At 38.9% G+C, this 13,611-nt stretch overlaps 1 protein-coding gene across 11 annotated transcripts in view; it reads left to right on the top strand.

Moving 5' to 3' along the window:
* FUBP3 (far upstream element binding protein 3) overlaps positions 1-13,611 on the top strand; it is a 57,346-nt gene that overhangs the window by 4,104 nt on the left and 39,631 nt on the right. For 8 of the 11 annotated variants that reach the window (XM_050926135.1, XM_050926134.1, XM_050926143.1 and 5 more), the window contains one exon: positions 3,335-3,440. In XM_050926135.1, the coding sequence (XP_050782092.1) occupies positions 3,335-3,440 (106 nt within the window). Of the gene's footprint in view, positions 1-3,334; positions 3,441-7,497; positions 7,640-13,611 lie in introns of those variants that run through there. The other 3 variants (XM_050926144.1, XM_050926140.1, XM_050926139.1) reach the window with 1 other exon arrangement.

Genomic DNA, 13,611 nt, shown 5'->3' with positions numbered 1-13,611 from the left:
GGTGCTGGGATTTTTATCATGGTCCCATCAGGGCCCTGTGTGTAAACTCCATTTTTCATATCAGGCTCTACCTTCTAGGTCTCCTTTTTTTAATTAAAAAAAACAAAACAGGGGGGCAGAAGGAACACTCCAACCACTCCTTTGGAAGTGAGATACTTCTCTGCCTCTTCGTCCCTTTTCTGGGCTCCTAGGGATGGGGGAAGGGGAAGGAAGGTGTCAGCTATTCTGCATCTCCCTTTCCTCCCCTCCCCCCCTTAGATTCTCTCTTAGATTCTCTTTGAATAAATTAATAGCTGGTCTTTGCTGTTGCAGCTAGTTTTCCCAGTTAAGGCAAAACAAAATTTACATGGTTTTGGACAGTTTTACCACTCCTCACAGGGTTCTGGATAGCAGTTGAGAAACTGAAGCAAATCACATTCCCTTCAGTATTCTGCTTGACAAACATGAGCAGCCGTGGAGGCGCTGGAGCGGTTTGAAGACTCAGGGCAATAATACTTCACTGACTTGTATTGTTAACATGTGAAAGATTATCTTTTTGTAGCCGTAAACTAGAAACTTAGACTAAATTCTGTAGAAGTTGATGGTTTCGGTCCTACCACACTTGCCATTGAAACTTTCATCTTGTGCACATGGATGGATTTTAAATCCTTAAACAATATTGTAAAAGAAGGATGAAAGGCACCAGGTCATATGCCTCCCTAACTACTAGGAATACTTCAATTTTAAAAAATAACTTCATTTTGTACCTTCATTGTAAATAGAAAAGCACGTACAACTATCGCTTTTTTCCATGACTGTACTCCTGCAAATGTGTAGCTCAGGTTTTGAATGGCCAGCCAAATCCCAAAAGTGGGAGAATCAGAGAAATAATTTCTGCTTTAGTAATGTTTCTACAACACACTTTATAATTAAACTGAATAAAGGCTTTTATATAGGGGGAATGGAGAATGACGTCTAGAGGGGTGAATGCAGTAGCTGGCAGTACATTACTCAAGGTCACCCAGTCAGATAAGGGCTAGGGCTGCATGCTTTTGTTAATTTCCTAGCTTCAGCTTGCTTAATTATCTTCTTGCAGAACCTGTAGTAATAAACAAGGCTCCTTTTGTAACTTAAAACAAGAGAAATTAAAATCTAATGTAACTGCTGCATCTATTCTAAATGTTTGATAACTTTACTTTTTGATTGTTTTTCTCCTGTGGCAAAGAATTGGTCAGTGGTCCCTGTATAATCCAACAGTGGTCTTTAAAAATATATCTTTTACATTTTCATAAGCCTTGACCAACTTGAAATAATTGTGCATTGTGAAAATGCTGACTTTGAATTTTAGTCTAGTTTCTGGGGGCCAAATTCTGCCCTAATTTTTGGCTCTTAGCAAGGTGGATGGGGAAACAGCACAGGTGTAGCCAAGGGCAGGATTTGGACCAAATGAACTATTTAAAGTATAAATTCAATTGTGGAAATTGAAAATTAACAGTTATTTTGTTCAATTTTTTTTTAAATGGTAGACTATTCTCAGTGAACCTGTTAAAACATATCGGTAACATGTCACAGTATGTTAGGACTGGCAGACCCAGTCTTTTGCAGATCTGTGGATTATAAATTACTACATAAGAGCTGTTAGTAGATTCCAGAAACTGATGTTAATCTTTATTTTTCAGTATTGAAGTGGTATTTGAAATAGCTTTAATAAAGCAACCAAGCGAGGGATAGCAGGTGGGAGGAGGGCCCGAAATGTGTCATGGTATGGAATATGACAAGTTACATAAGAAGGCACATGTGGGGAGGTGGACAGTACATATTAATGTGATCCCTACGATCGTATTTACATGAAGCCAATGGTCTTGGGTGACACAAATAAACCATGCCTGAGTTGTTTGGTGTCAGTCTCTCTAATTGCAGCATTATCTGGCACTGCATTATTCCATATATTAAAAAGAAACTAGACCGCCTAAGACTGACCACTCCTTTCTCTTCTGTGAAAGAGGGTTCTTTTGTTCTAGAAAAGATTCAACGTGGTTTTCAGCTGCCTGTGTTAATTTCTGGGTGTGCATGCAAGTTCCCCCCTTGGAGATCACAGAAATACAATAGAAAAAGAGGGAAATCAAGAACTTCTTTTAGAACTTGCATTCCTGATACTGTTAATATATTTTTTTATAAGGGAGGGGGCGGACTAAAGACAACCAAAGGCCATTTTCATTCACTATAAGTAGAACAAATGGGGGGTGTGTGTGTATGATGTTTAAGAGTGAACTGAAAAGCAGTGCCTTAGTGTAACAGAAGTCCATATTACAAAGAGCTTTCTACTTTACTTTACTTCAGGTCCTGAATTTTGGACAGCCAGCTTTTCCTCTGCAGCTGTTGGTAGTGTCAGCAGCTTGAACCCTTGTAGATGTGTGTCAAGTGTTGCAAGGAAAGCTACATTTTAGAATCACCTTTGGTTATATTTTTCCATCTCTCTTCCCTTCATTATGAAGAACATCTATGTAGAAAGATATTTAAAATTTGTTCGTGTTGCTTATTCTCTACTGAAATCCCAATTAGTAGTAATCTGATATCAGGACTGATTGTGTGGAAATGATTGATTGTTTCTGCTACTTCTGAACTAAATCCTCCATCAGACTCTTAATACAGAGCCTGTTGAAATGTTTTTCCTTGGAAAAGAATGAGGGGAACAATATAGAATAAGACACCGCTCTGAACATTCATCAGGTTTTGCACAAAGCATCAGTTCATGTACTTTATACTGTTCTTATTAACAAAAATCCCTTTTAAAAAAAACTAGGATAGTGTCTTGGTGTCCCTACATCTATTTTAGTTATTTGTCTGGCCCCATTGCTATAGTATCTGCACACCTCATAAGCTTTAATGTAGTTATCCTTGTAACACCCCTGTGAATTAAGAAGTGCTACTATCCCCATTGTACAGGTGAGGAAATGAGGCACAGAGAGACAAGTGACTTACTTGACATCACAGAGGAGTCTGTTGCAGAGCACGGAATTGGGCTGCTGAGTCTCAGGCTAACACCCTAACCACTGGACCATCCTCTGTTGTTAACATTTGATCTTTAAATAAATGTCTGACATGGTACAGGAAACAAAGCTGGGCAAAGAACTCATTGAAATGAAAATAACTATTTTTGCTTACTTCTGATACCTTGTGAAGTAAATTGCAGGTTTTCTTCATCTTTGCACCATGAAAACTCTGATTTTAGTAGCTAAAAAGACAAAATAATAACAGGAGCAAGTCTTCTAGTGGACAGCAAGGACCAAAGTTCAGTTGCTGTGGCTGACATTTCATGCATGCTAATTGTTTTAAAAAAAATCTGCTTCAACAGATTGCTGCTAAAATTGGAGATATTCCTCACTTGAATAATACCACGCCACTGGTGGACCCCTCTGTCTATGGTTATGGAGTACAAAAAAGGCCCCTGGATGATGGAGGTAAGCTGGCTATTTTTTGACAATAGGTATTTCAGATATAGCATTCAGGAATGTTTATTTGTGGACATGGATCAATTTTGCATTTATTGTAGAAATAGCTGAGATTAGTTGGTGGATAATTTTGTGTTGAGATTATACACAAGAATTCCTGTGCTGTTTAATCTTGTTCAGATAGTACAAAACATATTTTCAACTGACAAAATGATACATTCTACAAGGGATATTATCAACTTACTAGTTTTTAGAGATTTAGCTAAGTAATAGAACTATTTAACATTTGTATTGTAAATGAGGCACCATTGGGTTGGGGACTATGTACACATAACAAAAAGACAGTTCCTGCCTGAAATTGCTTACAGTCTACAAATAAAACGGTAAATGACAGGTAGGTGATAGCGCATGGTAGCTGTGAGATGATTATAACAAGTGTAACGGGCAGCAGTCACTGCATGACAGCTGATTATGTATGCATCTCAGCACAAGTTTTAAAGACAGATTTAAGAGAGGAAGCTGATGGGGGTCACAAAATCCTAGAATATCAGGGTTGGAAGGGACCTCAGGAGGTCATCTAGTCCAACCCCCTGCTCAAAGCAAGAACGCCCTGCTCAAAGCAATTCCTTCCTAATTCCTAGTGGGAAGATTATTCCATATTTATCCATTACAGTATTTCTTAACCCTTTCTCCGATGCATCTGGTGGTGGCCATGGTTTGAGTCAAAATACTGGACTAGATAGACTACCTTGTCTGATCCCTATATTGTATTAATATTCCATTATTTAAAATATCCTTGTGAATCACTACAAATGTTTTCCTTGCTGGTAGTTTGACTTCTTTGTTAATTTTTGCTGTGTTTCTGGTGCTACAGAAGTCAGAATGGATGCGTATGTCCATACGAATCTGTGTCATCAGTTGTGCACTGCTGTTGGAACAGTGTGTTTTATTACTTGCTGCTTTACAGCACAAAAAGCTCTCACTTCTTTGTTGCAGCGGTTGTATCAAAGGGGCTGTGGTTTCCTTTTCCTCACCAGATTAGAATATTACTACTTATAGTTCCGGGGTTTTTTTGCCTGACAAAGGTACCCTTGCCATGTGATTCTTTTCTGCAAATATACTGTTCAGACTTTGAAATTTTGCATATAATCATAACTATCTCTCTCTAAATGTAGATGAACTTTCAGTCACTGGATTTTTTTTGTGATTGGGGTAATGCTTTAATGTGGGTCAACATCAGAGCAGCACTGGGGAGGGATGCAGGCAGGCAAACAAAGTCTCAGCCTAGGGTTTCACCTGTGGAAGGAAAAATCCCCCTCATCTCTGTTAATTCTTAATTGCCTTGGGAAATGGAGGTGACATGGTGCTGATAAGATAGATGGACTGTCTCTTCCTTAGTCTTCCTTCTGAGGAATCACCCTGGGGCATGGGAGAGACGCTCCTGGCCTGCTGTTGTCTCAGCTGTCAGATTTCCCATAACCCACTCCTTCCTCCATATCAGCCATGTGTGTCCAAAAGAGGAGCTGCCACGTGCTTCCTATTAAGTTCAGTGGGATATTTCCTCTTGTGTGTGTGTGTGTACACACACACACATATATATGGTTGCTGAAGGAAGGAGTGTGTTCCTGTGAGACCAGCACCCTTCCATCTGGGCTAAAGCATCATTTTTTTTCAGTACTTCCAATGCTCTGCTATGAGAGAAAGAAACCGGTTCTAATTCTTTGTATCCTGGTCTTCTGTATGGCAAAACTGTGTTACCAATTTAACCAGTGAACTGTTCAAACCTGATGCTCTTTCGTAACCAAAATGGGCCTCTTCAGAGTGCTACTAGTTGCCTTACTAGGCCAACCAAAACTTTTTTTGACTAGACCATAAGTGCTTAGGATATTCATTGTGATCCAGTTAGTCGTAATGGCCCCTCTTTCCCTTCCAGTGGTTCCGTACTTCATTTCTTCTGAAATGCAACAAAATCAAATGTCTGATTATGGGCATACGTCTCTAATGAGAGTGTTTCTGGAGTTTTCCTCCATTCCAGAATTATGCTGCCTACAGTGTTCAGTGATAGGGCCTAGCACTTCTTCCAGTGAGAGCTGAAAAATATTTTACTGACTGCAGTGACCATAAGAACAGCCATATTGGGTCAGACTAATGGTTCATCTAGCCCAATCTCTTGCCTTCCGACAGTGGCCACTTCCAGATGCTTGAGAAGGAATGATGTGGTGATCCAGCCCGTGTTGTCCAGTCCCAGCTTCTGGCAGTCAGAGGCTTAGGGATATGCAGTTATGAAATTGAATTCCTGACCATCTTGGCTAATAGCCATTAATGGACCTACTCACCATGAACTTATATATAGTTCTTTTTTGAACCCAGTTATACTTTTGGCCTTTAAAACATCACTTTTGGCATTGTGTTAAGTAGTACTTTCTTGTGTTTGGTTCTAGTGTTATGTGAAGGGGTAAATAACACTTCCCTATTCACTTTCTCCATAACATTCACAATTTTATAGACCTATGTCATATTGCCCCTTAGTCTTTTCTAAGCTGAGCAATCGCAGTCTTTTTAATCTGTCCTCATATGGAAGCTGTTCCATACTCATCATTTTTGTTGCCCTTCTCTGCACTTTTTCCAATTCTAATCTTTTTAGACATGGGCAACCAGAACTGCATGCAAAATTCAAGGTGTGGCCTACCATGGATTTATATAGTGGCATTGTAATATTTTCTGTCTTATTTATCCCTTTCCTAATGGATCCTGACATTCTATTAGTTTTTTTTTATTGCCACTCCATATTAAGCAGATGTTTTCAGAGATCTATCCAAGAACTCTTTTTGGAGTCGTAACTAATTTAGAACCCATCATTTTGTATGTATGTTTGGGTTTATTTTTCCAATATGCATTGCTTTGCACTTATCAGCATTGAGTTTCAGCTGACATTTTTGTTGTCTAGTCATCCAGTTTTGTGAGAACCCTTTAACTTTTTGCTCTCAGCTTGCACTTAACTATCTTGAATCATTTTGAATTGTGCAAATTTTGCAACCTCACTGTTCACCCTCTTTTCCAGCTCACTTATGACTATGTTGAGCAGCACAGGTCTCAGTACAGATCCTTGGGAGACCACGCTATTTACCTCTTCCCATTGTGAAAACTGACCATTTATTCCTGCCCTTTGTTTCCTATCTCTTATCCAGTTACCGCTCCATGAGAGGACTTTCCCTCTTATCCCATGACTACTTACTTTGCTTAAGAGCCTTTGGTGTGGGACCTTGTCAGAGGCTTTCTGAAAGTTCAAGTACACTATGTCAACTGGATCGCCCTTGTCCGTATACTTGTTGACCACCTCAGCTAATTCTAATAGATTGGTCGGGCGTGATTTCCCTTTGCAAAAGCTATGTTGGCTCTTCCCCGACATACTGGGTTTATGTATGTCTGATAATTTCGTTCTTTACTAAAGTTTCAACCAATTTGTCGTCTTCTGAAGTTAGACTTACCTACTCGTAGCTGCTGGGATTGCCTCTGGAGCCTTTTTTTGAAATAAGCATTACATTAGGTAGCCTCTAATCATCTGATACAGAGGCTGATTTTAAGCAATAGGTTACATACCACAGTTAATAGTTCTGCAGTTCCATATTTGAATTCCTTCAGAACTCCTGGGTGAATACCCTGTGGTCCTGGTGGCTTATTGTTTAATTCATCAACGTGTTCCAAAGCCATCTCAGTCTGGGAGAGTTCACTGGATTTGTCTCCCACACTTGAGCCATTCTTTGTAGGAATCTCCCTCACGTCCTGTACAGCGAAGACCAATGTGGAAAATTCATTTAGCTTCTCTGCAACAGCCTTGTCTTCCTTGCATTTAGCGTCTCTGAAGTGGAAATGGCAATGAATAGTCAAGCTTACTATATTTAAGGGTGAGGGATGATTGTATGAAAAAGCTTATGTGAAAACAAACCTGACTTTAATCTTCTTACCCTTAAGTAAATATCAATCGTATAGTAATAATAAATTCTGCATGTTTACTTGCTTCACTAATCTGCCAAAATAAGATTGTGGCATGTATTTATGCCCTTAGAATGAAGAAATTAACAGACCAGTTGCATTGGGGAGGGGAAAAGAGAAGAATGAATCCCTCTCTACCATGGGGCACACACTTTATCAGTCTCTGGACTGGAAATTCCTGCATGTTGCACAATCACCTAGTCTGTATTTGGCAAGTAAGAAATTTCCCTCTGGCACTTTTTTGCCATGCCTTTTATTAAAGTATCCGACCTTTGATTTTAACTTGTTGTTGCATGCATTGTTAAATAACAGGATATTATGCAAAACTGAGCTCAATTATGTCAGGTTCAAATGAAATATTTTTAATTCACACTTTTCATGTAACTAGACCAAAACTGATAGTCACTTCAATAATTATGAAGTAGGAACGGTTCCCCAACAACATGGCAGTGTCTACTTGAGTAAGGATATTTCTGATAGGCTTTTGAAAAAAATTTCAGGCTTGTAGAAAAGCCTGGAGCCTGTCCATAATTCAAGTAAAATAATACTTGCCACTTAACATCATCTAAGCTTAGCAGTAATGAAATGCTTTAGAATAGTAGATGGGGAGGCGGGCTGTTCCATTTCCAGCATCTTGTGACGGTCTCAGCTGAAGCAATTTTTCATTAGTGGTGGCTGCTTCAGAAGTGGGAAAGATGTTGGCTTCTTGTGAGTGTAGGAAGCAAAGCCTCAGATATTCCTCCATCACTTCTTAAGATCCCAGTAGTCCTGATCATGATGGAGGTAACATCCATGAAAGTGCTCCATTTTACAAAGAAAGCAAACCAGATAGCAGCTGGGTACGAGTGAGGGAGCTTTTCGTTAGAACATGTTATCCCAAAACCATAAACTAATAAAAGAGCATATTGAAAAATTGCTGTACTTGTTTAAGTGTTCAAAGTATTGCACATCGGGAGGAATAATTTTAATTACTCATACATCTGACTCAGTTCTAAATCAGCTGTAACAACTGAGGAAAAGCTGGGCACCCTTATGAACAGCTCAGTGAAGACCTCTGCTTAGTGTGCAGCAATGGGCAAAAAAGAAACCTGTTAGGATGGCTAGGGAGCAGTAAACATCCTATTCTATAAACCAATAACATGGCCACCCCGGAATTCTGTGCTCATCTAATGAACCCAGAAAATTAATTGCCAAAAAATATAGTCACTGGCAAAAGATTCAGACTTCAGTTAAGGTTTAAGTACTATATGGATAGCAAGAACATCCAGCATTAGTAAAGATTAAAAGAAAAACTTCAGGTATACCTTCTCGCTTCAGGACATAAGCTGACCTCTGACTACTGAAGGTTAGAAAGAAACTTTTCATGGGGCAGCTTGTTCAATAACTGCCTATTACATTATTATGTATTTGTATAATTGTAGCACTTAGGAGCCCCAGCCATAGACCAAGACTCCATTGTGTTTGGTGCTGTACAAATACAGAACAAAGACAGTCCCTACCCGAAAGAGGTTATAATCCTAAATATAGAACAAGAGATGATAGATGGATACAGACAGGGGAGTACAATGAGCCAGTACAGGTATGATAGGCAGTGGTCTCATCACACGAGCAACCTGACCATTGCCAAGATTTTGTTGGGGTTCTTGGACCTCCTTTCAGTATCTTGAAGTGACTGCTGTCAGACTAGATACTGGACTAGATTTGTTCCAGTATGGCAGTTCTTGCATTTATTAAAAATTAAATCAGAATTGAAAAGTGCAAAACAGCATCTGAAACAGATGTATTTGGTTCTATGGGAACGCTTAATACATAAATGGCCAAAGCACTTTCAGAATTTCATATATATTAGGGCTGTCGATTAATCACAATTAACTCAAAAAACCAATTGAAATTTTGTTAAATATTTGTGAACGTTTTTTCTACATTGTCAAATATATTGATTTCAACTCAACACAATACAAAGTGTACAGTGCTCACTTTATTTTTATTGCAAATATTTTCACTGTAAAAAAACAAATAGTATTTTTCAATCCACCTAGTACAAGTACTGTAGTGCAATCTCTTTAACATGAAAGTTGAACTTACAGATGTAGAATTATGTACAAAAAAAACCTGCATTCAAAAATAAAAAAATCTAAAACTTTAGAGCCTACAAGTCCACTCAGTCCTACTTCTTTTTCGGGTAGTTGCTCAGACAAATTACGTTTGTTTACATTTATGGGAGATAATGCTGCCCACTTCTTATTTACAGTGTCACCTGAAAGTGAGAACAGGTGTTTGCTAGGCACTTGCGTAGCAGGCATTGCAAGGTATTTACATGCCAGATATGCGAAAATTTGTATGCCCCTTCATGCTTCCACACTGATGATGCTCATTAAAAAAAGGTGTTAAATTTTGTGACTGAATTCTTTGGGGGAGAATTGTATGTCTCCTGCCCTGTTTTACGCACATTCTGCTATATATTTCATGTTATAGCAGTCTGTGGTGATGACCCAGCATATGTTTGTTACAAGAACTCTTTCACTGCAGATTTGACAAAATACAAAGACGTTACCAATGTGAAATTTCTAAAGATAGCTACAGCACTCAACCCAAGGTTCAAGAATCTGAAGTGCCATCCAGAATCTGAGAGGGAGGAGTTGTGGAGCATGCTTTGCAAAATCTTAAAAGAGCAACACTCAGATGCAAGAATCACAGAACCCAAACCACCAAAAAAAAAGAGAATCAATCTTCTGCTGGTGGCACCTGACTCAAATGATGAAAATGAACATGCATTGGGCTGCTCTGCTTTGGATAGTTATCAAGCAGAACCCATCATCAGCATGGACGCGTGTCCTCTGGAATGGCGGTTGAGGCATGTAGGGACATATGAATCTTTAGTACATCTGGCACGTAAATACCTTGCAACACTGGCAACAACAGTGCCATGAGAACTCCTGTTCTCACTTTCAGGTGACATTGTAAACAAGAGGCAGGCAGCATTATCTCCTGCACATGTAAACAAACTTGTTTGTCTAAGCAATTGGCTGAAGAAGAAGTAGGACTGAGTGGACTTGTAGGCCCTAAAGCAGGGGTTGGCAACCTTTCAGAAGTGTTATGCTGAGTCTTCAATAATACATTCTAATCTAAGGTTTTGTGTGGCAGTAATACATTTTAACGTTTTTAGAAGGTCTTTTTCTACAAGTCTGTAATATGTAACTAAATTATTGTTATATGTAAAGTAAATAAGGTTTTTTAAATGTTTAAGAAGCTTCATATTAAATAAAAATACAGATCCCCCGGACCGGTGACCAGGACGCGGTGAGTGTGAGTGCCACTGAAAATCGGCTCACGTGCTGCCTTTGGAACACGAGCCATAGATTGCCTACCCCTGCTCTAAAGTTTTACATTATTTTATTTTTTATTGCAGTTTTTTGTACATAATTGTACATTTGTAAGTTCAAGTTTCATGCTAAAGAGATTGCACTACATTACTTATTCTTTGGGAATTAAAATATTATTTCTTTTGTTTTTACTGTACAAATATTTGTAATAAAAATAAAGTGAGCACTCTGCACTTCATAGTCTGTTTATAATTGAAATCGATACATTAGTGTGGAAAACACCCAAAAATGTTTAAATAAATGATATTCTATTGTTTAATAGTACGATTCATCTCTATTAATTTTTTTAATCGCTTGACAGCCCTTTTATACATATATATATACAAATATTTTATCTAGTCAGACCTTGTACTTGTAAATTTAAGCCCACAGTGAAGACTTACTGGCAAATCATGAACGCCTCCAGATTTTGGTTAAGTGCTGTTAGATAACCTCAGCAGCACAAATTCAGCTTTTGTAATGAGCTTTCTGATTCCTTGCAATTCCTTTCAATTGCTTTAAGTTCCTCATTCAAATAGATGCTTCCCTATAGCAGGCATTGTTTGGTTTCCAAGCAGAACCTCTTAGAGGTGCTGTACTCTCTGGTGGATTTTGTACATGTAGACTTAGTCTTCATACAGTGGATAGAGATACAGATATTACTCTGTACTTCAGTGGGATGATGTGCTTGAAATCTGGTTTCTAGCTTTCTTAAAGTTGCATGTACTTTATTTGTCCTTGTATATCTTTGTGGTTTTACAGTCAAAACGTCCTTTTAAAAAAAAAAATAAACAAACTACTCTGCTGTGTAAGACTATGCAAACAAAAGGGAAATTGACTGACAGTGCAGGGATAAGAAATAAGTGACCACATGCAAAAGCTGTGAAATTCACTAAGTCATCAAACTTGTAGGGATGGAAGCGGGAGAGGAAATATATTTATTTCAGTGTTAGTAATCTTAGGTTTTACTTGTCGTAGTAAGTAAAGCTTAAACAGAAATATGATTATCCCAGTGAATGCCCTCTCTTTAAATGTAGGATGAGAAAATTATATTACTGCAGCAAACTAGGAGCCCAGTCTAGTAAGCCTCTTCACAGAACTCCCACTGAGTTTTAAATAGAGACATTTAAGGCAGAGGTTGTCAATTTTTTGGTAGTCCATGATTTACAGATGTTTATAGATGACCAGCTCTCTCCCTACTAAGACTATGTGGACCACATCTCTTCCCACTTAACAACTGCATAATATCCCTGAGACATCTTCAATAATCATGTCTATGGAAAAGTAATATTGGGAAAGTGTGTTATGTTTTTAATAATCAGTAGCTGGAAACAAGGATAGCCAGTACTATGTGACCAGCCAGTTTTGAGCACAGCACCAGTGGTCCAGGGACCACAGTTTGGAAACATCAGCACAAAGGGGCTTTTCAGATCACTTTCATAACCAACTCTCCCAAAATCCAACACATGTTTAAACCCCTCTGGTGAGTGTCAAAACAAATCCAGTAGTAAAAAATAGCCTGGCTCATTGTTCTCTTTATGCCGCGTGTTCCTGACTGGATGCAGTCCTCTCTGCTACAGCTTCCCCACATAACTTTTGTGCTTTTTGCAAAATTACTTTTGTTCTTTCTTACTACTCTTGCATATTCTCTGAATCTAGTTTTCCAACAGCTGAATGTGGGAATGAACTGCCAGGGTCTAGGAAATCTTAACTCATACCTGTACAGTTCTGTAAATGGCTGCCAGCACTGCTGAGTGATGTAAGATTATGAAATTGTCTCTGAGACAAATGGTGACAATGCATTGGTCATAAGTTCTGTTGCTTTTATAGCCTTTCCTGAGAGAAAAGATTTGTCATAGTACACCTCTACCTCGATATAACGCTGTCCTTGGGAGCCAAAAAATCTTACCGCGTTATAGGTGAAACTGCATTATATTGAACTTGCTTTGATCCGCCAGAGTGTGCAGCCCAAGGCGCCCCCCCTTGCCCCCCCCCCGCCCCCGGAGCTCTGCTTTACTGAGTTATATCAGAATTTGTGTTATATCGGGTCACATTATATCGGGGTAGAGATGTATTGTAAAACAGTGCATAAGTCTCCCCGCCCTTAAAATAACCTTAATCTACAATTAAGCTATTAAAATTGGCTGCACTGTACCTAGGCTGTGGGTCTGAAATGGAGCCTGAAACAGGTGATTTTCAGTTTCATTATTTCCTTTCTTAGAGAAGTAGTATGAAATGTGTGGATGCTTTTCTTCACACACAGGGATTGGACAGGGTGGGGGTCTAACTGAGAACTGGTAGCACAGTTGGGCAAAACTGGCTTTTTTGGCACTAATACCCACACTGTAACTTCTGTTTAATTTTACATGCACTTATATAGCACCTCTGTTCAATAGATCTTTTAGTGCTTTGCAGAGGTGAGTTCTCTCCATTTTAGTGATGAGGAATGCGCACAGGAGGGGTGTAAATCATAGAGTGTTCTAAAGTGTAGACCCTACCAGCATGCTCAAAATGATTCTTCATGCACGTGGACATAGAGAGCTGTTTCAAACAGGATTACATCAACATGCATTAGGCGCCTTTAGAGCGTATCAGCAGGGCCTAGACAGGGAGTTAGAGTGCAGCACTTTAAGTGCTCTGCCATACTGCACAGACAGGGCCTGAGTTGCATAGATATAGTGTCTTGGTTGCATGTAGTTGAAAATAGAATCCAGCTCTCATGACACAGTCCCCATAATCTATTGGCTGCTACTGTTGTGGTGCCAGAATATGTCTGTCTAATGGCACAATTTAACCATTTTACAGCACCAAACAATTTTTTAAAA

This window comes from Gopherus flavomarginatus, chromosome 17 (genome assembly GCF_025201925.1).
Source record: "Gopherus flavomarginatus isolate rGopFla2 chromosome 17, rGopFla2.mat.asm, whole genome shotgun sequence".
NCBI lineage: Eukaryota > Metazoa > Chordata > Testudines > Testudinidae > Gopherus > Gopherus flavomarginatus.
Note: the sequence above shows the minus strand (reverse complement) of the source record. Positions and strands in the feature narration are given on the sequence as shown.